The sequence below is a fragment of the Daphnia magna genome, linkage group LG5 (genome assembly GCF_020631705.1).
Source record: "Daphnia magna isolate NIES linkage group LG5, ASM2063170v1.1, whole genome shotgun sequence".
Classification (NCBI taxonomy): Eukaryota; Metazoa; Arthropoda; class Branchiopoda; order Diplostraca; family Daphniidae; genus Daphnia; species Daphnia magna.
The window spans coordinates 947595-972992 of record NC_059186.1 but is presented as its reverse complement, the minus strand read 5'-3'; the positions used below and the strand labels follow the sequence as shown (position 1 = coordinate 972992).

The 25398-nt window shown below is 39.6% G+C and overlaps 5 protein-coding genes, 5 long non-coding RNA genes and 1 other non-coding gene across 16 annotated transcripts; 4 read left to right on the top strand and 7 right to left on the bottom strand.

Moving 5' to 3' along the window:
• Positions 1–231: 231 nt before the first annotated feature.
• On the bottom strand, positions 232–2031 carry LOC116922347 (BLOC-1-related complex subunit 5). Its single transcript, XM_032928742.2, has 3 exons — positions 1729–2031; positions 1336–1496; positions 232–1267 (listed from the first exon to the last, which is right to left on the bottom strand). Exons 1-3 carry the CDS (start codon positions 1919–1921, stop codon positions 863–865), a joined length of 759 nt encoding a protein of 252 aa, XP_032784633.1. The 5' UTR covers positions 1922–2031; the 3' UTR covers positions 232–862.
• Positions 2032–2807: 776 nt separating this feature from the next.
• On the top strand, positions 2808–2889 carry Trnas-aga. Its single transcript has one exon. It is a non-coding gene; the product is annotated as a tRNA-Ser (tRNA).
• A 2775-nt stretch (positions 2890–5664) lies between these two features.
• LOC123472489 lies at positions 5665–6590 on the bottom strand. The gene is made up of 2 exons (XR_006646933.1): positions 6233–6590; positions 5665–5940 (listed from the first exon to the last, which is right to left on the bottom strand). It is a non-coding gene; the product is annotated as an uncharacterized LOC123472489 (long non-coding RNA).
• A 688-nt stretch (positions 6591–7278) lies between these two features.
• Positions 7279–8354, bottom strand: LOC123472472 (carboxypeptidase A1-like). 3 transcript variants are annotated; one of them, XM_045174060.1, is made up of 5 exons: positions 8213–8354; positions 7966–8112; positions 7743–7908; positions 7472–7676; positions 7279–7397 (listed from the first exon to the last, which is right to left on the bottom strand). In XM_045174060.1, exons 1-4 carry the CDS (start codon positions 8287–8289, stop codon positions 7656–7658), a joined length of 411 nt encoding a protein of 136 aa, XP_045029995.1. In that variant the 5' UTR covers positions 8290–8354; the 3' UTR covers positions 7279–7397; positions 7472–7655. The 3 variants fall into 3 exon arrangements, with proteins under 3 accessions (XP_045029995.1, XP_045029993.1, XP_045029994.1); XM_045174058.1 differs by having other exon boundaries at positions 7743–8112; XM_045174059.1 differs by having other exon boundaries at positions 7279–7676; positions 7743–8112.
• A 1190-nt stretch (positions 8355–9544) lies between these two features.
• LOC123472478 lies at positions 9545–10229 on the bottom strand. Its single transcript, XR_006646921.1, has 3 exons — positions 10091–10229; positions 9943–10027; positions 9545–9863 (listed from the first exon to the last, which is right to left on the bottom strand). It is a non-coding gene; the product is annotated as an uncharacterized LOC123472478 (long non-coding RNA).
• A 42-nt stretch (positions 10230–10271) lies between these two features.
• LOC123472485 lies at positions 10272–10700 on the bottom strand. Its single transcript, XR_006646929.1, has 3 exons — positions 10590–10700; positions 10402–10525; positions 10272–10331 (listed from the first exon to the last, which is right to left on the bottom strand). It is a non-coding gene; the product is annotated as an uncharacterized LOC123472485 (long non-coding RNA).
• A 1112-nt stretch (positions 10701–11812) lies between these two features.
• LOC123466512 (gamete and mating-type specific protein A-like) lies at positions 11813–12897 on the bottom strand. The gene is made up of 3 exons (XM_045174047.1): positions 12739–12897; positions 12332–12654; positions 11813–12247 (listed from the first exon to the last, which is right to left on the bottom strand). The coding sequence occupies exons 1-3, from the start codon at positions 12745–12747 to the stop codon at positions 11920–11922; spliced, it is 660 nt and encodes a 219-aa protein (XP_045029982.1). The 5' UTR covers positions 12748–12897; the 3' UTR covers positions 11813–11919.
• Positions 12898–13137: 240 nt separating this feature from the next.
• LOC123472479 lies at positions 13138–14895 on the top strand. 2 transcript variants are annotated; one of them, XR_006646923.1, is made up of 3 exons: positions 13138–13430; positions 13524–13756; positions 14622–14895. It is a non-coding gene; the product is annotated as an uncharacterized LOC123472479 (long non-coding RNA). The 2 variants fall into 2 exon arrangements; XR_006646922.1 differs by having other exon boundaries at positions 13138–13756.
• Positions 14896–16730: 1835 nt separating this feature from the next.
• LOC123472470 (endocuticle structural glycoprotein SgAbd-3-like) lies at positions 16731–17665 on the bottom strand. Its single transcript, XM_045174054.1, has 3 exons — positions 17511–17665; positions 17218–17435; positions 16731–17140 (listed from the first exon to the last, which is right to left on the bottom strand). The coding sequence occupies exons 1-3, from the start codon at positions 17517–17519 to the stop codon at positions 16819–16821; spliced, it is 549 nt and encodes a 182-aa protein (XP_045029989.1). The 5' UTR covers positions 17520–17665; the 3' UTR covers positions 16731–16818.
• A 285-nt stretch (positions 17666–17950) lies between these two features.
• On the top strand, positions 17951–19695 carry LOC116933442. Of its 3 annotated transcripts, none has more exons than XM_045174046.1 (5): positions 17951–18393; positions 18604–18785; positions 18841–18973; positions 19058–19164; positions 19229–19695. In XM_045174046.1, exons 2-5 carry the CDS (start codon positions 18621–18623, stop codon positions 19583–19585), a joined length of 762 nt encoding a protein of 253 aa, XP_045029981.1. In that variant the 5' UTR covers positions 17951–18393; positions 18604–18620; the 3' UTR covers positions 19586–19695. The 3 variants fall into 3 exon arrangements, with proteins under 3 accessions (XP_045029981.1, XP_045029980.1, XP_045029979.1); XM_045174045.1 differs by having other exon boundaries at positions 17958–18393; positions 18506–18785; XM_045174044.1 differs by having other exon boundaries at positions 17958–18393; positions 18489–18785.
• A 2263-nt stretch (positions 19696–21958) lies between these two features.
• Positions 21959–24772, top strand: LOC123472491. The gene is made up of 2 exons (XR_006646935.1): positions 21959–22418; positions 23553–24772. It is a non-coding gene; the product is annotated as an uncharacterized LOC123472491 (long non-coding RNA).
• The last annotated feature ends 626 nt before the right edge of the window (positions 24773–25398 follow it).

Genomic DNA, 25398 nt, shown 5'->3' with positions numbered 1-25398 from the left:
CGGTATGAAAAAAAAAATAATAATCAAATAAATAAAACAAAAACACAAAAACAAAAAACTAATGAACACACATTTTTCATGTGTCGCGCCAGTACCTTCCGGTAGTAAGCCGTGTCTCAGGTAATCGGGTCCCAGCCAAAGTTTTTACTGTACTTCAACAGTTTATAAGTCAGCGGCAAGTTGATTTCCATACGGTTTGGCAAAAGTGAATTCATTTTTACATACGATAAGCACAATTTCTGATTTCCTTTATTTCGATCCAAGAAAATTATTTGAACAAAGTAAAATTTTTGTGAATTCGTCTTTTTAAGCAGCACTGTTGCGTGTAATATTTCACGTAACTTCGCAATTCAAAAGCGAGGATCGCAAAATTCACTCAAAATTTAGACATGGTTTTTTACAGGAAAAAAGTATATCCATTCGGTACCAATCTTTCTGAGCTAAAACGATATTAGAATTTTGTTTTTGAACGTCCTACAGGCTAATTTGTTATGATATATGGTACCGTCCGGATACATGGTGATAAACAAATAACTTAAGAAATGTTCAGAGATATCTACCTCGAGAAGAAAACGTCATGGAGCCGTAACTACGGTTTATCGTTATTTTCCTTCTTGCTCCATCACAACTGATATATGGTTTCATCATTAGCGCTCATCAATACTAAATATCGCTCTTACAGTGAAATTTCTTGGTAACGTGATCGTCCATCTATGCAAGTTATCGAAAAGACGGATAATACATCAATATAAAACAACGGTGGTTTTAAAGATGCGGTGTACATCAACAGAATAATCAAATGACGAGAATGAAACACACGGAAAAACAAAAGCTCTATAATATCAGTAATCAGCACAGGTTTTTAACCAGTAGACCAGATGAATTCTTCCAGGCGTTCCGGTATCGGCAACTGGCGATTCAAGGTTTCAATGCTATCCATAGCTGTTGCGAGTGCCAAGTGGCAACGTGTTAAAGAATGTGAGACCTCGTGGATTCGGGCCAGTTTTTCAGCGTATTTGGCATACAGTTTTTGCCTTTCCGTTAGCGCCATCATTATTGCTGCAAGTTGGGCTTCAATATCTTTTGAGCTCTGAGTAAGCTGATTCTGATCAGAAGCCACTAGATCTGCATTTTGTTTCATAAGTCCTTCAAGAAGTCCCACAATATTTTGCAAAGCTCCACTGTCAAGGCGATCAACAATGTCTGGTTCCCTTGGATGAGTTGTAGACAATGAACTCCGAATGATTGGCAAAAACAAAGGTATTCTCTGAAAATAAATAAATAATGAGGAATCAACTTGAGATCAAAAGAACTTTGCGAAAAATTTGCTATTACTCCTAAGTTGAGAATCTCAGAGTCTTCTTCTCCATCATCAAGCATTGATTTTTGGGAGACAACCACTATGTTTCTTCCTTTTAATGGATGTGAAGGAGCATACGAGACTCCATAATTTTTGGCACTTCTCGTACTTGGTTTTCCTTGATGTTTGGGAGATTCTATGCACAATGAAAGACAGTAACAGTCATTGGTCACATAAAACACAGTTCCTCCAACATGCCCTTAAATGCATTGCAATTATATCTTGATACTATTTTAAATAATAAAAGACAGTGACACAATGGCACACTGATACAACATAAGTATTTCTCTATCTGAATTATTCTATATGAGCTGCAACAGTATGATGACACTTAATTTTCAGTGAAAGAAATGATGCCGCCTCTGTACCTCCAATCGGCCTGTTGACCGTATATGAAACGTAAGGAACATCAACATCCGAAGAACACAGACTTGGATGTGGAGAAGAACGATCATTCTCATCAGAAGTTTGAGCCGTATCTTGCCGTGTTTTATTATGAGGATTGGTTGTCGAGCTCTTCACCCCTGACGACTGAGTAGGCGCACTTTGCTCAATACCCATTTCGGGAAAGCAGGAATTAAAAATCGGGATTCAATTAGGACAATTTTTGACAGCAGCCCAAAATACAATAACTACGTAAGTCCAGACGAACTCGAGTGGAACTGTGGAAAATCGTGCTAGCACTCTGTAAAATGTGGAATTTTTCTTGTACCAAAGAGCTTCCACTCCCTAAAAGGAGGGACTCCTTGAATCCATCCACGACGTCAGTTTATCTTTTCCTTCCAGTCTCAAACTCTAGTCGAATTCCCATTTTGCAAACAAAGCCCACTCAAATCCTTCGTGGGAATTGCACTTCGATAATTGATGTTGTTGAATGCTTCTGATGCAAAATGCAACAATGGCTACAGAAGGAAAATTGAAGAAACGGTCTCTTTTGCCAACGTAAGACGCAGCAACGGCGACTTCGAAATCAGCGTACATCCGTAGTTTCCGTACATCATTTACTGAAGTAATTTGTGACTGAACGTGTGGAAGTTCTAAACATTTTAAAAATCCCTCTTTTTCTGAAGATGTAATGCATCAATCCGTAGCTCTCGTCATCTCAGCAACTCCGTATCGCCTGAGTTTGAAACCCGCATAGTTATAAATAAATTGCGATTTTATTTATACTTGCTGGATGCTTGTAGGCGTACAGAAAAAATTCTTTTCTTCGCTGCATTTTTTTGAAAAATGTTATCACTGGCAACCCCTTAGCGCTTCACGTTTCTGTGAATTTCCGCATTTTCCTTAATTTTGTCTTTGACAAAAATTGAACACACATTATGAATTTAAAATACTGTGTTTATTTTTTAAAATCTGGTTTAACAGGGAAATTGCCTTAATTGACCAAATTGTAACTGAGCAAGCCAACAGAGACATGTTGGAATATTGCGATTTAATTTACAAGGCAGTTGTGGCCGAGTGGTTAAGGCGACTGACTAGAAATCAGTTTCCATCTTGGAGCGTAGGTTCGAATCCTACCAACTGCGGTTGTTTTAACTTTTGTCAATATTTGAAAATCCAGAAATTCGCATCATGTTTTGCGAACTATATGATAACGATGCAAGTCCAAACATGCAAGAATGTATGCAGTGCATCATACGGAACAGCGTTATTAAACGTAAGTTTTTTAGAACTTGTGTCAGTTATCCCCGAACCCTCCCTGTATAAAATAATACCACAATCATTGTTTTCTGTCTTGATTTGGTACCCCTCTGCGCTCTCTCGCTTTCCCTTTTCCCTTCTCTTTGTCTTTACCCTTTTACAAATCTGTTCCACCCTCTAGCGTTCTTCCATTGTTTTTCTACTAAGAAAGTGTCAGTTCCACCTTTTGCGAGTCACCGCATCCATCAGTGCATCTCGTTATACCCTTCGCTGTTCCAATCGATCGGTGCCTTTAATCACCCAATAATTTTTAGTAATTGCAATTTGATGACGTTATTGTTTACACTTACATTGTTCAACTACAGGCATCAATTTGCATCAGCTTGGCTCGGAACAATCCCTGAAACCAACTTTCACTGTGTCAATTTATTAGAACAGACTGTATAGAACTTGGAATTTTAACGACCCGTTTTTCTATCTAAAAATTGATTCTACTTGATGATGCTACCCAATTTAAATAATTTACTTGGCCATGCATTAATTTTTTGATAGATATTTATTGAACAGAATGATTTTTTCAAGCTAATGCCTCCATGCCTCCATTCTTGTCTCTCTTTCAGTCCTAAACAAAATGAACCACGTTCGACTAACTACCCGCGTTCTTCCGAAGACAAAACAAACTCTGCAACGACTCTCTCCAACATTAACGAGACGATCGAGTCACCGAAACTGCATTTTGTGCAGCTTGATACTCGAATCGCCTCGATGTGTCCCCCATAACGGTCAAAATGAAGGAAGTCGCGACACTGCCATACATTTTTACTGATTACAGAGATCACTATTAGTTCAAGAGAGAGCATTGCTTTGGATGCCTTGCTTCTTCGGACCACGGGTAATCGTCTGAACGGAGTAAATTTGATTATTTCTGAAATTTGAAACAAGAATGCAGCCAGGATAGCATGAGCCGGGGACGAGACAAAATTATTCAGTGAAAAAACAGTGCTGGTTGTTAGACTGCTGTTTCTACTTTACGCAATCGAAAGTCACCCTTCTGCAGCCATCGTTTAAATCTGAACCCACCTTTCTTCTTGGTGATATCAGCGTTCTTTTGTATAACGTCCGTGCTGCAGATCGGGTTAATCTTCTTTGCTTCAGAAATGCCGCTGGCCTCCGTTACGACCTCCTTCAATGCAGTGGTGTTTGCCTTATTTTGTGTGCTGAGGTCAGCACTGCCCTTCTCGTCGATCTTCTCTGCTTGAATGGTGCCGCCTGCCTCCGTTACAACTTCCTCCAATGCGATGAGGTCTTCAGGAAGCGCTGCCACCTGCCCTTCAGCCGCTTGTACTGGCTTGGGAGAAGCCATCAGAACCTCGTTCTGTCGCGTTGTTAGTCAATATTGCAACATCACATTCCGATATAGCTGATATTCCATCATCTTCAAAGTTCTTTGAGACTCCTTTTCCGCCTGCTGCATTGTCGCTATCGTGGAAGTCAAGTTCACGTTTTCATTGTCTATGTCGCGTAACTTTGCTTCTAATTCAGCAATTTCTTCAGATGATCGTTGGCTCACATCAAACGTACGTTCTATGTTATTTCGTTTCCCTCGCGGCCGCTTGCTTTTAATCGGATCTGTTTCGGTTCGCCGAAAGGTTCAATCGTTCTGATGTTTATCTATCATATCTGAGACCACTACTACGTGCAGTAGCCTAGTTAAAGTGGGTCAAATTCACACTGGCTGGATCTGGACTGTTGGTCGTCCACACCCCCAAATTTCAAGATTGTTTTTCTTTGCTTTATTTTTTCAATCTTCGAGACATGCATTTTTAATAAACCTTTTTGCTCATATGATATGTGGAAAATATTGAGTCTCTTACAACTCTGTCGACTAGGTCTACTAACTTTTCTGGCTCTAGAGGTACGATTTTTTGACGGTTTACATCTATGATTTTAGATGTAGTCATGGTGGGATGAAATAACATAAATGACTTTGTGTCTCCATTGTAAGAAACAAATGTTGTATTATTTCTCGTAACGGCATAGGATTCGGAGGAGCTAACAGCGCAGGTTTGGTAATTTTTTAAAACTTGTTTGTTTAGGTCATTGTCTTTATGCCCTCTGTGTAAAAACGCGTTCAACTCGGTCCGATCTCCGCATCCCAGACTTCCCGATCAAGATAAAAAAATTTATCGGATCGCCGCAGCCCAAGCGGAGTTCCAAATATTAACATGAATTTTACTGAAAGTACTTTGTAATTAAATGCAATTTAACAAGTGATGTACGTATAACAATGAGTTGGTTGAATATTCTTATTAACATCTTCAACAGGTCCTTCTCTTCCTGTTCGTCGCTACTACAATAGCATCTCCCATCACCTCTGAAATTAATGGCAAACAATTCGGCTTTGATGAATTGGGAGACATTCCAACGTCCACGTCAGCGATTATTTTTGGGGATGGTTATGGGCTTATTTTGAATACGGCCCTTAAGATTAGTTTACTTGATTGCCCCTTCCCAATTATTGCTGCTTATTCCCCCCCCCCCCCCTGCGTTTGGATAAATCAACAGCTAAATTTAATAGTCTACCCTAACGGACATTAGATGAACTCGCGGCAGCTCATTCCGACTTCTTAAAGCTGCATCATCACCAAAACTGCGAGCAGTTCGAGGGTCACGACGAGAATTTATTTACATTTCTGCCTGATTTATATAAAACAGAATAAAAACAATTTTGTGATGGTTAACTGCAGAGAACGTGAAAAAAGAGTGGGTTTGGTCGTCCAATTAATCCACCGTTTATAATTCATGTGGACACCTAATTTCCTCCATTTGGAGTTTATAGCCTTTCCTTTCCATGTATCCAGCCAGTGTGGTCATTATTCCAATCATTTTTCAAACTGTCCTGACTTTTGCGTCACTCTTTTCAGCCATTCCCAGACCTGCAATTAGCATTAGATAAGCACTCATTAGTAACGCATATGGTATCACGCATGGTAACGGTGCTATAGCGAACCAACACCGTTACCAAATGTAAAATGTTTTATCAAGTCTTTTATACTGCACCAAAGAGACTTGCAAAACGCTGCAGCTCTTTATGGCACAAGTTGACGTTTCTTGTTAAATTTCGCAAAGAGAATAAACTGAATTGACAGTAATAAAAAATGAACTTTATTCGTCACTTCTTTTATTATCTATTGAATAGAATCTTGTTTATGCTAGAGAGATACTTACATATGAAAAACGCTACAATAGAAAAATCGTATGGTCTATTGTTAATCACGGATCGTGAATGGAACGTGTATCAGTCCCGCCGTAAGACCGGGAAAGTTATCTTCGGTTGGCACTAGGTGGCACGTGAGTAGCACGTTGAATTAAACCTTTTAATTCCTGCGGAATCTCATGTTGGCAATTTATTGAGAGTAAAAGTGATTAGCAGGTAGGTTGATGCATCAGCGAAACCCATACTGCCCTCTTCGCTTTATTGTTTTCGATGAGTGACAAAACAGAGAAAAAAGAATGCTGCGTGAATGGATTCTGTCACTGTCTATGGTATATGCTGTTGTATTCTCGTAATATAATTCAGGTGTTAATCGAATGACCCCATGGGAATCTTTCAACCCCTAATGGATTCTTGAAAGGTTCGTCGTTTGCTCGTAAGCCAGTTTGAATGGCAGGTGAAGGCCAGTGTAAAAAAAAAAATAATCGACTAACTTTTCGTTTTTATGGCATAGCAGTCTTGGTCCTTGCGTGCATTAAATATTTCGGACAAGAGTATGAAATGCGCACAATGTAAAATGCAAAAGCTAAAAAATAAGTGAATAAAATAAAATATAAAATTAAAATTAAATCTAGAATTTTCGATATCTTTTTTTATTATCGGTGGTGGAAATGGTCCAGTTATTGAATAAAAAATTTACTTTCGCTTTTCACGTTAGCCACAGTGCGTTTTTTTTTTCAAAATGCTCGAATCAAGCAGCTACTAGGATGTTGACACACTGTTCCTACGAAATGTGGTGTCCCATTGAAGAAGAGACTCGCATTGACTTGTACTGTCGAGGAGGTAAAAGAATTGCCTTGTGACCACATGTAGGCCTACCACTTAAAATGTGGGTCCAAAGAGAGCAACAAACAATTGAGCAGTGTCTTCTGTCGGTAAAGACAAGTTCGCTCATCTTCCTTTATTAATCCACTTCAAACGGCTTTCCTTTCTAGGATTGAGGTGGAGAAGGTGATCCCAAAATGCGGGCACAGAGTAAAAATCGAGTGTGGGAAAAAGCTGTCCAGGAATGACTGTACTTCCATGTGTGAGAAAAAACTACACTGTGGACATCGCTGCAGGCTCCTTTGTCGAGAGCAATGCGCCAATTTCGGGATCAGAACCATACCCAGTAGTGATCTGCGTATACAATTAATCATGTATAACAAACACTATAATGTTGTCAAAAGAAAGCAAAAAGTACGTCTCTTTACCCGGTCAATAATCCAAATGCATGTTGCGGCCGTAATCCACTCTCTTGCGTGCACATTGCATTCGAAGAACTCAACACGTTTATTGGCAGAAAGACGAGTGCTGATGATTAACTGAACAATGTCACGACCCTCTGCGGTTGTCCCTCCAACCTTAGTCGACACTATTGGGTTTGTATTAGCCAAGTCAGCCAAGTAAGAACGTCACCTGTTTTGAACAATAATATAAAATAAAACTTGCAGGTGAACACTGTTTATGGGAATATGGATTTACCTCTTCGTACGTGTGATAATTTTCAAGATCAATTGCTTTTCCACTGTAAAGTGCGCGTCGGAGAGCGATGGTCTCTTGTTCCTGTCGCACCAACTCACCAACATCAGCAATATGGATTTTATGATTAATGTTCATACGAGTTAAGGTTTCAACCACATGGTTGTACCTGTTAACGGTATACAGATTAAATAACATGTACAACCTGATTGAAGATGAAACGTACCATTCGGGATGGACGCGAATGTCGACAAACTTGTTAATTTTACTCGGTGGGAACCAGAAGTCGAGGAAGCTGGTCGTTTGCGAGAACCAATCATCCAAAAGTTCCAGTTGGTCTTTCGTCTCGGGAATCGCACGGATCACAACATGCCTGCCATAGAGAAATGCTTCAGGTTAACAACTTTTAAGACCTCAGTGTGTGTCAGGTAATAGCTGAGCTTGTTATGCATTGGGAAATGTAATTTAAATACCCGGAGTAATCGACGTTTGCTGTCACTGAAATTGATAAAAGCAAACTACTACATAAAACTGCGAAGGGAATCTTCATTTTTTCTCCAGTTCACTTTAGTTTACGAGCTAAAGAAAGATATAAAACTGGTTTAAAATAATAAATGCTGTTGTGATGGTAACCAGCCTTACGTTTTCGATAATCTTTCATTATCATCTCGTCTGATTTTGTCTATTTCAATTTACTTAATCGTACTCCTAGCTAGACTGAATGACTTATTGACTCCTAACAAATTCCGTTGCTAACCCAATAACCGAAGCTGACCGTCAACGAACGTCACGATGAGATGTTTGCCGTTGATAGCTAAGCTTACCAGGCTTGAAGGGTATACACGAACCCACTGTTATCATTGTAAAACTATACACGAACGAAAACAAACTTCAGATTGTCACCTCTCTCTTATCTACTTTCCTGGCCGCAATAGTTTTCTTTATGTGTATTCAATGGACAACTGCAGTACTAAGAGTGTGATAACCGTGAAGAATCATATAACAGTCAACTTTCGCCTTGTTACTATAGAAGCCACTAATAGGCTTTAATGTCTGCTCCATCGGATATGCGAAGAACAATTTAACGCACCGTCAGGATGTAAAACTAATCAAAAGAAATCTTATATTAGCGGTGCAGTACCAGATCATTCTGCCTATACCCTAGCGGCAGGAAGGGCAGTTACACTTGCATGCTATATAGCATATACCTTGTGAGATTTTCTGCATAATATGCCGTTTTATTTTGAATTTCCCGTTAATTTTTGTCTAACTGTGATATAAAATAATTTTCTTTACACTTTTTCCTTTAAAGTTCATTTATAACATTTGAAAGTTTATTTTCAGAATTAATTTGAAAAAGATTTTTCACGGAAAGTGCATCACGGCGTTTACCAACCATGTTTCGGGCCCATATTTCACGGTATATAAGAGTTGTTTGCGACTCCCAGAAATGGGCTTGCTAGGCAGTATGTTACCACTCTATAGGTATAGTTGGTATGGCCAGTACAGGTATCGGCCGGTACCTGTATATATATCCAACCAATACTGGATAGAGAGATAAGTGCAGTCACACAAGACTTAGGGAGTCGCTAGGTGGAGAAGGGGTAGCTCGTTGGTTGCTGGTCAATCTTCCGCCTACAGAAAGGTGGGGTAGGCAGCCATGACCCTCCTCGAAACTTGGGTACCATAGGTCTTGAGGATATCATGAGGATATCTTAGCAAAGAGGAAGTCCGCTTTTTTTTTTGTTTTTTATACAAAAGAAACTGATTTTGTTCTAGCCATCAATTCAACCCTAAATATATATTTATATCGGCTTATTTATCATTTTTTATATAGAGTAATAAATCTATTTTTATTTTTTATAGACTTTTTTCGCAAAGGGGCATTTCGTTTTATTTTGCGTTAACTAATGGGGAAGACGTTACAAACGACACTCAAATAGCATTGATCATTGCTTTCAATCCATTCCAGGTTTCGGTGGCCGTTGGAACAATTTGATCGGGCGGTAATTGGAAACCATAAGTACCCGAGTCTCGAAGTTCTATAGTGTATGAATAAACAACCCCTTCGTTCTCGTAGTAATGATCCGTGGTGTCACCAGATGCCACTGTAACTCACGATGTCTGTAACATCGAGGTAACAAAGCTCTTAATTTTCACGCTGGACGATGATGAAAACGTAAGGAGAACGTAATAAACTTACAAATGGTAACAGCGGTATTTCCGTAGGTATAGGGTGTCCCGTACGTGGATGTTAACGCATTCACAGCGATTTCCATGGCACGGAACTGAATAAAAATAAATAAATTGTATTTACAAGAACACTTGGTCTCATCATTTGTTTCTTATACCATCTCAGGATATTCCGCAGGTAAATCGGTGGTGTAGCCGTAAGGTGAAAGAAACATTTGTGAATAAGAATGCATATGAGAGATAGTTGTTTTAACTCTGCCACGATCAGCGGCAATCAAGTCCTAATGTTCAACAAAGAAACAGTGTTATCCATCTAATTGATTTTTAGCACCAATAAGACAAGTTTTACTCTAAATGCGCTGGCCTCGCGCTCGGAGAATGCGGCAATTCCATGATAAGCTATACAGAGTGACATATAGAAAAATTATATTTGTATCAATTGATATAATAGATTCAGTGAAAATTATACTTCCTGAACAGGGATCGCTGGAGGAACCAGATCCAGCAAAACCGATCGGAAAATTGCGGTTAGCATCGACACCGACGCACGTCGATTCATTGTTAACAAGACGATTCTTCCTCCAATTGCGATCCTTATAGAAATTAAACAGTTTCTTGTCAATTGTTGAATACGCGATTTATGACTCCAGCTTATACAGTATTCCAAGTATAGGCGTATCCATCTGGATTGGCAATAGGAACAAATTTCCAATCGTACTGGTCAACGAGCGAAGTAATCTCCGGATAGGAACCATATCCAGTTGTTATCTTTGATTATACAGGACCACTATTATAGTTGAGAAGCCAAACACAATTTTTACGAGCTTTTCTTTTATATACATGGTCGATGATACACACGCAAGTAGCCGCTGTAATCCACTCTCTAACATGGATATTGCAATCGAAAAAGTGGACCGGTTTGTTTGCTGAAAGACCACTGCTAATAATCGCTTGGATGATTTGTACTTTGCTTTGGGGTTGTAGTTAGGTAGTTTAACGTAGGCACAAGATGGGCATTTGGGCGGGCAAATTTCACCGAAAAGACGATTGCAAGTATGTACACAACGAAACGTTTTCTTGCACGGTTTGTCACACGAAAAAAACACACACAAAAAAAAAAAAATTATTGTGACATCTAAAAATCTTGCATCTGACATTGCGAAGTGGCAAACCGTGAAGGGCCCATCAACATAGGGATTTTCAGAGGTATTTTAAGTTAATGTTGACTTTTCCTGACAAACTATTAACTATACCGTTTCACCTATTAAAATGTGTCGAATTGCAAGGTACTAATTACTACGAAATTCATATCGATCCTTGGAGCTTCGGTCAAAACGGGAGATCTGGTAAAAGCTGAACTGCTTGTTTAAGGTATAAAGTCAGTGACCCAAACACGTTTTTCACTGCCGCATAATATAGTGCAATAAACAGTTTCCCGAAACTGTTCAGTTAAAATAAAAAAGTAGCCGTTGAGAGACTAAAGAAATGGAAGACGGAGTATTAATTACTCGTTGAAAAACAAAATTACGCAAGAGCTGTTTTTCACTATCTTTTAATTCCAGCACATTTGCTATTTCAAACGAAGGCTTTCTAACAGAACAGTTTTGGACGCTACACTTTTTATTGCGATTCCGAGCGATTTATTATGAACATCAATTTTGATTAGTGATCGGACACTTTCTTAAGTGCACATCCCTCTGTTCCCATACAATGTCCAGCATGAATTCGCATCATGTTGCATCTTCACATTATTCCGGATTCACCTTTATCGCTTCAAAATACTCTCAACAACTAATCAAGGCCCAACACCCAAAGTCGACGAAAAAGCTCAATTTCACCAAGAACCACATTGAATATGTGCTTCAAAGAAACAAGTTTGCTAGATAGTCTCCGCTTTATATTTACACGTTTTTACACCAAGAGCCAAGAGGCGTAAGGCCTGAAATACATGGCTTTAAATTATTTATGCAATTGATATTTCATTAATTTAGTAGATCTTGTAGCCTTTGCCGTTGAAAGGGATGTGGACGGGGGCAACTGGGAGTTCGTATTCATGCACGGGAGCAACTGGGAGCTCGTATTCGTGGACGGGAGCGACGGGCAAGTGGTCACCTTTGGGCTGGAATCCAGCTTCATCAGCGGCCCAAGTCAAAGTGAATTTCTGGCCTTCAGGGGAAACCCAGTAAGAGGATCCTTTGTTGGTGTTGCCTAAGACTTCACCGTACGATTCTTTTCCGTAAGAATCGTAGGTGACTCCTTGCATCTTTTTCTGGACCTGGGACTCTTCACGGGTAGTGTAGTCAGACTGGGCATAGCTGTGAATTAAAAGATTTAATTTTTTCGGTTATGATAACCTTTTATACTCATCTTAAGTAGTATAAAGAATGAAATTCAATTACCTCCATTGGGTGTTGCCATCGAGGTTGCGCTCATCAGATTGACTGGTGATGGTAATGTCAGCGTATTTGTTATCCTTGTTGTAGGCTGGTGCGGGGTAGGCTGGTGCGGGGTAGGCTGGTGCGGGGTAGGCTGGTGCGGGGTAGGCTGGTGCGGGGTAGGCTGGTGCGGGGTAGGCTGGTGCGGGGTAGGCTGGTGCGGGGTAGCTAGTAGTAGGGTACTTTGGTGCCGGGTAGTTTGGGGCAGGGGAGCTGGGAGCCTTGTATTCCGGCTTGTAGCTGGATGGTACGGCGGCAGCAACAGCCAAGAATGCGGCGACGAAGAACTATCGGAAAATATCGTCATTAGTTTAAAGTCCAAAGTTTTGTCTGTCTCCAGGTTAGGAAGAATTAGTGACAAAATGCCTTACCAGCTTCATGTTGTACTTAGGTTAGTTTGGTAAACAACTGATGCTTTTGGTTCCTTATTGCTGGGCTTATATAGTCAGGTGAATGGTAAGTAACATGCAGTCGGGCATTCAGTTGACCTAGTTGTTTTAGCTGCTAGCTTTCGTTCAAGCAGTACAGGTTCGGGCGTTGTGCAAAAAAATTCTGCGCTCTCACTTTTCACACTAGCTTTTTACAACACTTTTGTCTTACTTTGCGATAGACTCTTCTGCCACACTGTCAACATTTTCCCATTTCAAAAGCCCGCATTCAGCCCAAGCTACTAAAAATTGTCTATGCACTGCATAAAAGCATTGAATTTGTTAGAACTGGGTATGTTGACTTCCTCCTACCCCTTCCATTCCATTCCTATTCCAATGTAAACGTCTTTGCGGAAACTACTAGAATCGACTAGAATGGATGTTAATTGCTCAATTAACAGCTGAAGAATAAGCAAGAGCATGTAGACGTTGATTCTTATGATTCCTATTTGCCGCATGCAATCCCTGCATTGCAAGACCCATGGCCTGGAATGCATAATTAACCACCAAAAGACGGTGATCATCGCTTCTAAAAGTAGGTCAATAAATGAAATAGAAGCGACACACCCTTTTTTGCCGGCTACATAAACTCGTTTGAAGGTGATTCAAGACATCAGTTGTTCAATTCATCAAAAGTACGCAACACGAAACTAACAAATGGAATTTCTTTTGATTTTATTGGTTTACATTTTCATCGCTTATTGAAAAGTTTCAATTTCTTTTCGTAGTTTGTCATCGGCACTTTCTTGGCTATTGCTGCCGCTGCGCCTTCCAGCAACAAGCCGGAATACAAAGCTCCTAGCTATACTACCCCAAACTTCCCTGCACCAAAGTACCCTACTACTAGCTAACCTGCACCAGCTTACTCTACTCCCAGCTACAACAAGGATAACAAATACGCTGATATCACCATCACCAGCCAATCTGACGAACGCATCCTCGATGGCAGCAGCCAATGGAGGTAATAAATAATTAATCTGAGGATTTCCGTTATCTGATAAAAAAAACCAACCAAGACCAGGACCAAGACTGCTATGCCATAAAAACGAAAAGTTAGTCGATTATTTTTTTTTTTGACACTGGCCTTCACCTGCCATTCAAACTGGCTTACGAGCAAACGACGAACCTTTTAAGAATCCATTAGGGGTTGAAAGATTCCCATGGGGTCAGTTCGATTAACACCTGAATTATATTACGAGAATACAACAGCATATACCATAGACAGTGACAGAATCCATTCACGCAGCATTCTTTTTTCTCTGTTTGGTCACTCATCGAAAACAATAAAGCGAAGAGGGCAGTATGGGTTTCGCTGATGCATCAACCTACCTGCTAATCACTTTTACTCTCAATAAATTGCCAACGTGAGATTCCGCAGGAATTAAAAGGTTTAATTCAACGTGCTACTCACGTGCCACCTAGTGCCAACCGAAGATAACTTTCCCGGTCTTACGGCGGGACTGATACACGTTCCATTCACGATCCGTGATTAACAATAGACCATACGATTTTTCTATTGTAGCGTTTTTCATATGTAAGTATCTCTCTAGCATAAACAAGATTCTATTCAATAGATAATAAAAGAAGTGACGAATAAAGTTCATTTTTTATTACTGTCAATTCAGTTTATTCTCTTTGCGAAATTTAACAAGAAACGTCAACTTGTGCCATAAAGAGCTGCAGCGTTTTGCAAGTCTCTTTGGTGCAGTATAAAAGACTTGATAAAACATTTTACATTTGGTAACGGTGTTGGTTCGCTATAGCACCGTTACCATGCGTGATACCATATGCGTTACTAATGAGTGTTTATCTAATGCTAATTGCAGGTCTGGGAATGGCTGAAAAGAGTGACGCAAAAGTCAGGACAGTTTGAAAAATGATTGGAATAATGACCACACTGGCTGGATACATGGAAAGGAAAGGCTATAAACTCCAAATGGAGGAAATTAGGTGTCCACATGAATTATAAACGGTGGATTAATTGGACGACCAAACCCACTCTTTTTTCACGTTCTCTGCAGTTAACCATCACAAATATGTTTTTATTCTGTTTTATATAAATCAGGCAGAAATGTAAATAAATTTTTGTCGTGACCCTCGGACTGCTCGAAGTTGTGGTGATGCAGCTTTAAGAAGTCGGAATGAGCTGCCGCGAGTTCATCTATAATTTAATGTCCGTTAGGGTATTAAATTTAGCTGTTGATTGATCTAAACACATGGGGGGGGGGATAAGCAATAATTGGGATCGAAATGGCAATCAACTCATCTTCAGGGCCATATTCAAAATAAGCCCATAACCCCCAAAACACTTTGGGGGGTTATGGTTTAATTTGGGTTGTTTTGGGGGGGTTGATACATTTGCATGTACGTATCCCATATATTATGCATATTATGCATTTGATATTTTCCGCACTAGCCTATGGCATTTAAAATTACAAGTGCTGTGTGATGCTTACTCCTCGTTTACTGCTATTTTCGCCTTCCTTATGACATCCTCTTCCCGATTTCCTTCTCTTTTTGGCGGTTGGCAATTGCGATTTAAGGCCACGTATTTTCTTGTCTTAAATTTTCATTCAAAACGTTATGATGGTAAAAATAAAAGAAGGATGTGTCCTTTAATGCCATTGCAATGTCAAACTCTAACTGGAATCGTAGGATTGACAATAATTGTCATAAATAAACAATAAGGATCCTACATAAGATTGTCGTTGCTTTTTCAACGGGTAACTGATTGGATGATAGAATGACAAGGGACATTGCTTAATAACAAAATATTTGTGAAGGTTAACTGCAGAGAACATGAAAAAAGAGTGGGTTTGGTCGTCCTATTAATCCACCGTTTATAATTCATGTGGACACCTAATTTCCTCCATTTGGAGTTTATAGCCTTTGCTTTCCATGTAACCAGCCAGTGTGGTCCCATCGTTATTCAATCGTTATTCAAACTGTCCTGATCCTTGCGCTTGCGTCACTCTTTCATCCATAGTCGACCTGCAATTAGCATTAGATAAACACTCATTAGTAACGCATATGATATCACCCATAGTAACGACGCTAGCGAACCAACACCGTTACCAAACGTGAATCGGTTTATCAAGTCTTTTATACTGTACCATAGATGATCTAACCATCTACAGCTCTTTATGACACAAGTTGACGTATAATGTTAAATTTCGCAAACAAAATAAACTGAATTGACAATAATAACAAATGAACTTTATTCATTACTTCTTTTATTATCTATTGAATAGAATCATTTTTATGCCAGAAAAATAAATACTTATGAAAAACGCCAGAATAGAAAAATCGTATATGGTCTAATCACGGATCGTGAATGGAACGTGTATCAGTCCCGCCGTAAGACCGGGAAGGTTCTCTTCAGTTGACACTAGGTGGCACGTGAGTAGCACGTTGAATTGAACCTTTTGATTCCTGTTGTTCGGCCCATCCCGTTGCCAATTTATTGGGAGTAAAAGTGATTAGCAGGTTGGTTGATGCAGTGAAACCGGTACTGTCCTCGTCGCTTTGTTTTCGATGAGTGACAGAACGCAGTGGAATCGATTCCTGCGTGAACGAGTTATGTCATTGTCTGGTATATGCTGTTGTATTCTCGTAATATAATTCAGGTGCTAATCGAACTGACCATACAGGAATCTTTCAACTCCTAATGGATTAATAAAAGGTTCGTTGTTTTCTCGTAAGTCGAGTTCGAATAGTCGCTGGGATTTTAGCTCGAACGAATCCAGTTTGAGGACGTCACTCGAGGAATGATAAACCTGTTCACTCTTCATCCTCTTATTTTGGTAAGGAAACTAGGCGATGGAGCTAAGGTAATAACTGCGCTAGTCAAGGCGTTCTGCTACTTGTATCGAAGTTCCATTCGTATACTGCAAAACTTGTTTAGACTACTCAGATCATTGCCCTTTATAGGGATATCAAAACATAATTTGCGTTTATTTGAAGAAATAAGTTACACTTACATGGTTCATGCCATACAAATTTTACAAAGGAAACGTTCTTAACTTAGTAACCGGGTCCAGTGCGCGAATAAGGGAGGGCAGGGGCGACTGGGAGTTCGTACTCGTGGACTAGAGCAACTGGGAGCTCGTATTCATGGACGGGAGCGACGGGCAAGTGATCACCTTTGGGCTGGAATCCAGCTTCGTCAGCAGTCCAGGTCAAAGTGAATTTCTGGCCTTCAGGGGAAACCCAGTAAGAGGATCCTTTGTTGGTGTTGCCTAGGACTTCACCGTACGATTCTTTGCCGTAAGAGTCGTAGGTGACTCCTTGCATCTTCTTCTGGACCTGAAACTCTTCACGGGTCGTGTAGTCAGACTGGGCATAGCTATGGATTGGAAGAATTATAATTTTTTGGTATGATTATTCTTAAATTAAGGAGTATTAAGAATGAAATTGACTTACCTCCATTGGCTGCTGCCATCGAGGTTGCGCTCGTCAGATTGGCTGGTGATTGTAATGTCAGCGTATTTGTTATCCTTGTTGTAGGCCGGTGCGGGGTAGGCCGGTGCGAGGTAGGCCGGTGCGGGGTAGCTTGGCGCTGGGTAGCTGGGCGCTTTGTATTCCGGCTTGTAGCTGGAAGGAGCAGCGGCAGCAACAGCCAAAACAGCGGCGATGACAAACTATGAAAAGAAATCGAAACTTCTCATTAAGCGATGAAATATTAAACTAAACCAATCAAAAGAAATGATATTTACTAGTTTCATGTTGAGAATGGTTGAAGAGTTGAACAACTGATGTCTTCAATCACCTTCGGACGGCGTTATATAGCCGACTAAATATCGGGTGTGTCTTCCATTTTCCTTTTGTTTCCATATACTTTAGTTTTGAAAGCGGCAATCACCACCTTGTCGTGGTTAACTTATTTGGTTCGACCTTGTTTATTTGTATATCATCTTTGAAACTACTTTTCTATAGGGGCAATCGTTTCGGCAGAGAGAGGGACTTTAGTTACCGTTGTTTGTGCAATTTCGGCTTTAGGAAACCCTTTTTCCTAAAGCCAATTTTTAAATTCCCCCTTTTTTTGTTTTTCCAAGGTAAATTAATAGTCTTGAAAGCAAGCAGTTTGTGGTATTAATTGATGTTATATGAAAAATAGAGTGAACTTCAAAAGATTGTGTTATCTGAACAGCCGCCCAACTCTACACAGTTAAAAAAGTTTGCCCACTTTTAGTACACCTAGTAAGTGTATAACTCGTAAGTGTTAGTTAAGTGGTCCAGCGCAACACTTGCCAAAAGTGCTGAAGTACACTAATTCCGGTACTCAATGACAAGTGTATACCATATCTCTGAGACAATGCTGGCCTTACAGCCAGTGGCAATTCTTTCTCCCCACCCCTTTTGTATCAACCCTTATCTGCGCCCTAAGGTGAAACGCCTCCAAGGTCGAATGACTCACTTCTTCTGTGCAATATTGCTAAAAACAAAAGACAGACAGTAGCCACAACAGTGTGGGTGTGTTCAAAGTTGCAGCTCTGATCGCCATTGCCAGTTACATCGTCGTTGAAGGTCCAGATAGGTCATTACCTGCTGTGTTTTATCCGCGTTTATCAGCATCGAGTGCAACGATCCTTAACTGTAGTAAGTGCTGTTTTTTGTGTTTTTTTTCGTTGATCGTGTAAGCTAAGCAGCGTGGCGTTTCAGCTTGACGGCAGAGTGTTGTAACAAATTTTTAGTTCTTGGTTTCTGGCAGTGCCATAGTGCCATGTCAAGTGTGGAGAAGCGACGTAGTGACTTCTCGTGTTTTAAATGTGAAAAGATTATCCCTGGCCCTTACACAGCATTAAGTAGACACTTTAGGATTCAACATGGTTTTAAAACAGCAGCAATCTATCACAAATAAAGCCAAGATCCATGAGTATATGGAGAGTACGTTTGATTACCGGGAGCAGCAAATTTCTGTAACCTTAACGTCCGCTTCTCAAATTTTCGAAGAATATCCACGTTACGTGGATTTTGAAAACGGATCTTTGGTAATTCATACAGTTAAATTACGTAATTTTTTTACTATAATATATTTTTTGTTAGATATTGCACGATTTTTATCGAAAATATAAGGACGCACACTCCTGCTTGGAAACGCGTTTCTTCGGACGGTTTCAGAACGCTTTGGTTGGATTAGCGGAAAGGAAAAAAGTGGAAGTTACAAAATCTACTGACGGTATGATAAAAACGTTTATTACTTGTAGAATTGAAGGCATGGAAACAATTTTAAAACATTTAATATCTTTTACGCGCTTTATAGAATCTCTTGGGGCATTAGTTTTGTGTTTGAAAGTAATGCCCAGTGTATCCAGGATTAAGAAGGCTGATTTTTCATCAAAACTGGGTCGCCTTTTTTACTTCGTCAAAGTAATTTCTGTTTTATTATTTGTTACTTTCATCGACCTGACTGAATGTCATTTCTTTTTTCCAGGAAAATGCTAGTATATCTTCTATTGTAGAATCAAAAGACGAAATCTATCATAAACAGCCATTCTTGATCGTCTCTGGAACCCTGGAACATCCTTTATCATTCTTTCTCGTCATAGAAAAAACTGCCATTCCAGTTGGTAGTAACTGTGCTCATGCCTTTCATGTGCTATTTGCATCTTTTTTCATTTTCCGATTGGAATATCCTCAATATCTTGACAAATTTTTTCTTTTTTTCGAACAATTTGTTTTTCAAATTGGAAAGAATATCAGCGCTTGCAATCAAGAATTTGCAAACTGCCTCGACAATGTTGCATCAGCAACAATTCCGCAGTCCCTCAAACAACAGCAGCAAAGTTAAATTCATTCTTTGATATACCGCTTGTTTTTTCACCTTTATTCGTTTACTGCATACCAAATCCAGCCTTAATGAATAAATGACAGCATCACCTGCTTTTTCTAAAATCTAAATTTTGTTTATTTCATTCATCTACCCCTATAAATCCACCTGGTTGTCCACTAATTAGTGTACCACACGTAGGTACACCTAATATAAACCAATGCCCACCTTCGGCCTAAGTGGGCTGCTACACTTTTTAAAAAGTGTACGCCTAAGTGTATATATACACTAGATAGTGGGCGTCTACCCCAATAAGTGTATACTTTCATTTTCCCCACTTTAAAGTGGGCTTAAGTGGGGTTTCCATTTTTGACTGTGTAAAGCTGATGAGTTCAAGAAAAGCAAGCCAGCAAAGCGGAACAAAAAAGAAGTCAAGAAAAAAGAATCATTTTGCCCAGGATGCGGAGGGCGTTATTCCACCACTAAAGAAGATTGGATTCGTTGTAGAATTAAAAAATGTTGCTTATGGGCGTGCGAGTCGTGTGTGGATGACAGAGGAGAAGATGAAAATTCATACGTGTGTTCAAAGTGCTCTGCAAAGATGTAAGGCCAACTTGCCCCGACTTCACGGGCAACTTGCCCCACTTACGGGGTAAGTTGCCAGCTGAAAGTGTCCGAATAAAACTGTTTTTTGGGCAGAAAGTTTTTCTAAATTAGCATTTTTTTTTACGATACAATTTAGATAAGATAACAAAGCATCAGCTAGGCCATAAATGTTATCATTACAGGAAAAATTACAAGTGGTAAGACAGGGTGTGTAAAAACCAGGCCAACTAGCCCCGGTCTCCCCTATTGTACACCATTTCTTCGGCATCGGTAAGAGTTGTGCAATGCAGTTCTGACAGGATAAGTGTGCACACCTAAAATTTAACTCAATTCCAGAAAGTATTGGTTTCCATTTCCAAAAATTGCCAAATTTCTATTTTAGGGGGAAAATATAACTTTTTGTTCGAAACTGTGGCTATTGAAATAATGCAGGGAAACTTATGAAGACAAAACCAAAATCATGTCTTGAGTTCTTTGAGGTAAAAATTTGGTTGTGGGACAGCATGCCATTCCTGAATTATTATTTCTACAGATTCACTTGAACTTAACACCAGAGAAGGACCTGCCTTTGATCAGAAACAGAACTGGTGATATCCATAGCAAAATAAACTGTGAACTTTTACTATTAAAAATGGAGAAGTTGTGCAATGTAAGACCACACTCAAGACACAATTAAATAGGAGTGAACGTGAACGTGAAAAATAGAATGTGTTTTTATTCTGTATCAAATAAAGCTAATGAAAACTATTTGTTTCTCTACAACATTGAAATTTCTGAACGCATTTATGCACTAGAACATTAGTGAGAATTACATCATTGGTATTCATCAGTCTGGTATAATTTATATAGCTATTTAGTTGCGTAGCATAGAACATTGCTTTAATTCATAGCATTAGCTAATTAACATAGAATTGGGCAAGGTTGAAATCCACTTATCTTTACAGTGTTTAATTGCGTGGCGTACAATTTTTTAGTTTGCATTTCCACCACTAATGTTAATTTCCTAATTTCAACCTGAAATTCCCTTAAAAGGAAATGCTCAAATATTCGGACTAGATGTTAGAAGTTTTGGTTTGCCGGTTTGAATTATAGTTGTTGAAAAAAAAAAAAAAATGTTGCGCTAAGCTCTTGAATGACATGCTAGTATCCTTCAGACCTGTCACGATGGACCGAATCGTATAGTACAGCTTTTGATCCGATCTATCATGACATCAGCTGATAGCTCTTACCTCTCTATTCAGCCTTGCATTCAGCTAGTCCGCCTTGCATTGGAATGGTGGGCCAATCCCATACCAACGCTTGACGTTTCGAGTTGAACTTACAGACTCTTGGTTACTAGCAATCCCAACATTGGGAGGGTACCATACCCAGTCATTTCAAGTGCCGCTACACATAGAAATGCAGTCAACTCTTATATACCGTGAATTTAGGCACCAAACTACGTTGATAAAAAAATCGGACAATTTCCGACATAAAACTAACTCCCATTTAAATTCTGAGAAAATATTACACAATGTCTTAAATGAACATTATTGGGAAAACAGTGATGAATATCATTTGACTTGACTATAAAACAAATAACTTAATTAAATGTTTAAAATTTCGTATTACTTTCAAGCACTCACGAATTAGGGTGTGGCATCACGCATCAAGACCGTTAACGACATGCAAGAATCCTCCATATCGCCTTGCGGCCGATGTTGGCACTAATTGGCTCACGCATTGTTTAAGTGTTATTCCAGTTGTCGGAAATAAAATTATTGCAGTTGTCGGAAATAAAACAATCTAGGATCGTCACTACCAAATTCTAGCATTTATAGTCAATGTTAATTCCAATCTTGACGTCACGTATCACGTTAATTCATTAACTCATTAAAGTACATATTCACTTTTTTCCTTCAAACTGGTGAAAATTCAAAGCAAAAAAGCGCATGTGCGATCAGTTGAGAATAGTCTGTTTTTCTCTGGTTACGTGCCTTTAAATCGCAATTGCCAAACGCCAAAAGGGAAGAGAATCACAAGGAAATGTGAAAACGTCACTTAAGGTGGGGTAAGAATAATATAGCCCTTGTAATTTTCAACGTCATAGGCTAGTGGCGTGCATTAGGGGGACACAAATTCTTATAAAATGAAGACAAATCAAAATTGGAACCAGTCGAGTGGACTCATCGATCGGCAACGGTAGGAAGGAGAGTGTCACACTCACACAGCCGTTCACTATCCAGTCCACATAATCTTACAGTCATGGGTAAATATCGTAGTTTCAAACTCAATAATTAAGCTCCCAGCTACAAAACTGAAGCCCCAAAGTACTATCGATAGCCCTTTGATTTTAATCAGCTTGCTAACAAAAACAATGTTCCACTTTTTAATGTAAAGTTCTACTGGTTGACGTTATTGATCATCACAATTTCGTTTCAGCTTTATTTATATTCTGAATTGTATCACTTCAGATTGGAATCTGGTACTAGTTCAGTTGTCTAATAAATGATGCCGTTAAACAACTTCTAGTCACATCGCATTCGTTGGTCGCATAGTGAGAGCTACGTTGCTAGTCCGGAGTTAGAAACACGTGACTGGTCAAGTTTAAATAGGAAACGTGAAATAAGGATCTGTTCACCGTATGTTTTCCATTCAGATAGGTTAAGAACATAGTCCATTCAATCATTTTCAACTACACATCACATCTAACAAATACGTACCCATGTCCGATTACACGGCCAGGACTCAGCATATTGCACAATGAAGACCGAACACTTTAAAGTCTATTGCTACAGTGTTCGTTCAAATAATTGGCACGCACCACATTTATTCGTGTACTATAGCTGTTCCATGAAGAGTAACTCGGCTTTAAAAACGCGATATTTTCATTCGTATGTGAGCCGTTGGTAACGTAGAGGTCACTTTGTCTTTACCCTTTTACAAATCTGTTCCACAATCTAGCGTTCTTCCATTGTTTTTCTACTAAGAAAGTGTCAGTTCCCCCTTTTGCGAGTCACCGCATCCGTCAGTGCATCTCGTTATACCCTTCGCTGTTCTAATCGATCGTTGCCTTTAATCACCCAATAAACTTTAGTAATTGAAATTTGATGACGTTATTGTTTACACTTACATTGTTCAACTACAGGCATCAATTTGCATCAGCTTGGCTCGGAACAATCCCTGAAACCAACTTTCACTGTGTCAATTTATTAGAACAGACTGTGTAGAACTTGGAATTTTAACGACCCGTTTTTCTATCTAAAAATTGATTCTACTTGATGATGCTACCCAATTTAAATAATTTACTTGGCCATACATTAATTTTTTGATAGATATTTATTGAACAGAATGATTTTTTCAAGCTAATGCCTCCATGCCCCCATTCTTGTCTCTCTTTCAGTCCTAAACAAAATGAACCAATTGAACCACGTTCGACTAACTACCCGCGTTCTTCCGAAGACAAAACAAACTCTGCAACGACTCTCTCCAACATTAACGAGACGATGGAGTCACCGAAACTGCATCTTGTGCAGCTTGATACTCGAATCGCCTCAATGTGTCCCCCATAACGGTCAAAATGTAGAGAGTCGCGACACTGCCAGGATTACAGAGATCACTAGTTCAAGAGAGAGCATTGCTTTGGATGCCTTGCTTCTTCGGACCACGGGTAATCGTCTGAAAGGAGTAAATTTAATTATTTCTGAAATTTGAAACAAGAATGCAGCCAGGATAGCATGAGCCAGGGACGAGACAAAATTATTCAGTGAAAAAACCGTGCTGGTTGTTACACCGCTGTTTCTACTTTACGCATTCGAAAGGCACCCTTCTGCAGCCATCGTTTAAATCTGAATCCACCTTTCTTCTTGGTGATATCTGCGTTCTTTTGTATAACGTCCGTGCTGCAGATCGGGTTAATCTTCTTTGCTTCAGAAATGCCGCTGGCCTCCGTTACGACCTCCTTCAATGCAGTGGTGTTTGCCTTATTTTGTGTGCTGAGGTCAGCACTGCCCTTCTCGTCGATCTTCTCTGCTTGAATGGTGCCGCCTGCCTCCGTTACAACTTCCTCCAATGCGATGAGGTCTTCAGGAAGCGCTGCCACCTGCCCTTCAGCCGCTTGTACTGGCTTGGGAGAAGCCATCAGAACCTCGTTCTGTCGCGTTGTTAGTCAATATTGCAACATCACATTCCGATATAGCTGATATTCCACCATCTTCAAAGTTCTTTGAGACTCCTTTTCCGCCTGCTGCATTGTCGCTATCGTGGAAGTCAAGTTCACGTTTTCATTGTCTATGTCGCGTAACTTTGCTTCTAATTCAGCAATTTCTTCAGATGATCGTTGGCTCACATCAAACGTACGTTCTATGTTATTTCGTTTCCCTCGCGGCCGCTTGCTTTTAATCGGATCTGTTTCGGTTCGCCGAAAGGTTCAATCGTTCTGATGTTTATCTATCATATCTGAGACCACTACTACGTGCAGTAGCCTAGTTAAAGTGGGTCAAATTCACACTGGCTGGATCTGGACTGTTGGTCGTCCACACCCCCAAATTTCAAGATTGTTTTTCTTTGCTTTATTTTTTCAATCTTCGAGACATGCATTTTTAATAAACCTTTTTGCTCATATGATATGTGGAAAATATTGAGTCTCTTACAACTCTGTCGACTAGGTCTACTAACTTTTCTGGCTCTAGAGGTACTCACGATTTTTTGACGGTTTACATCTATGATTTTAGATGTAGTCATGGTGGGATGAAATAACATAAATGACTTTGTGTCTCCATTGTAAGAAACAAATGTTGTATTATTTCTCGTAACGGCATAGGATTCGGAGGAGCTAACAGCGCAGGTTTGGTAATTTTTTAAAACTTGTTTGTTTAGGTCATTGTCTTTATGCCCTCTGTGTAAAAACGCGTTCAACTCGGTCCGATCTCCGCATCCCAGACTTCCCGATCAAGATAAAAAAATTTATCGGATCGCCGCAGCCCAAGCGGAGTTCCAAATATTAACATGAATTTTACTGAAAGTACTTTGTAATTAAATGCAATTTAACAAGTGATGTACGTATAACAATGAGTTGGTTGAATATTCTTATTAACATCTTCAACAGGTCCTTCTCTTCCTGTTCGTCGCTACTACAATAGCATCTCCCATCACCTCTGAAATTAATGGCAAACAATTCGGCTTTGATGAATTGGGAGACATTCCAACGTCCACGTCAGCGATTATTTTTGGGGATGGTTATGGGCTTA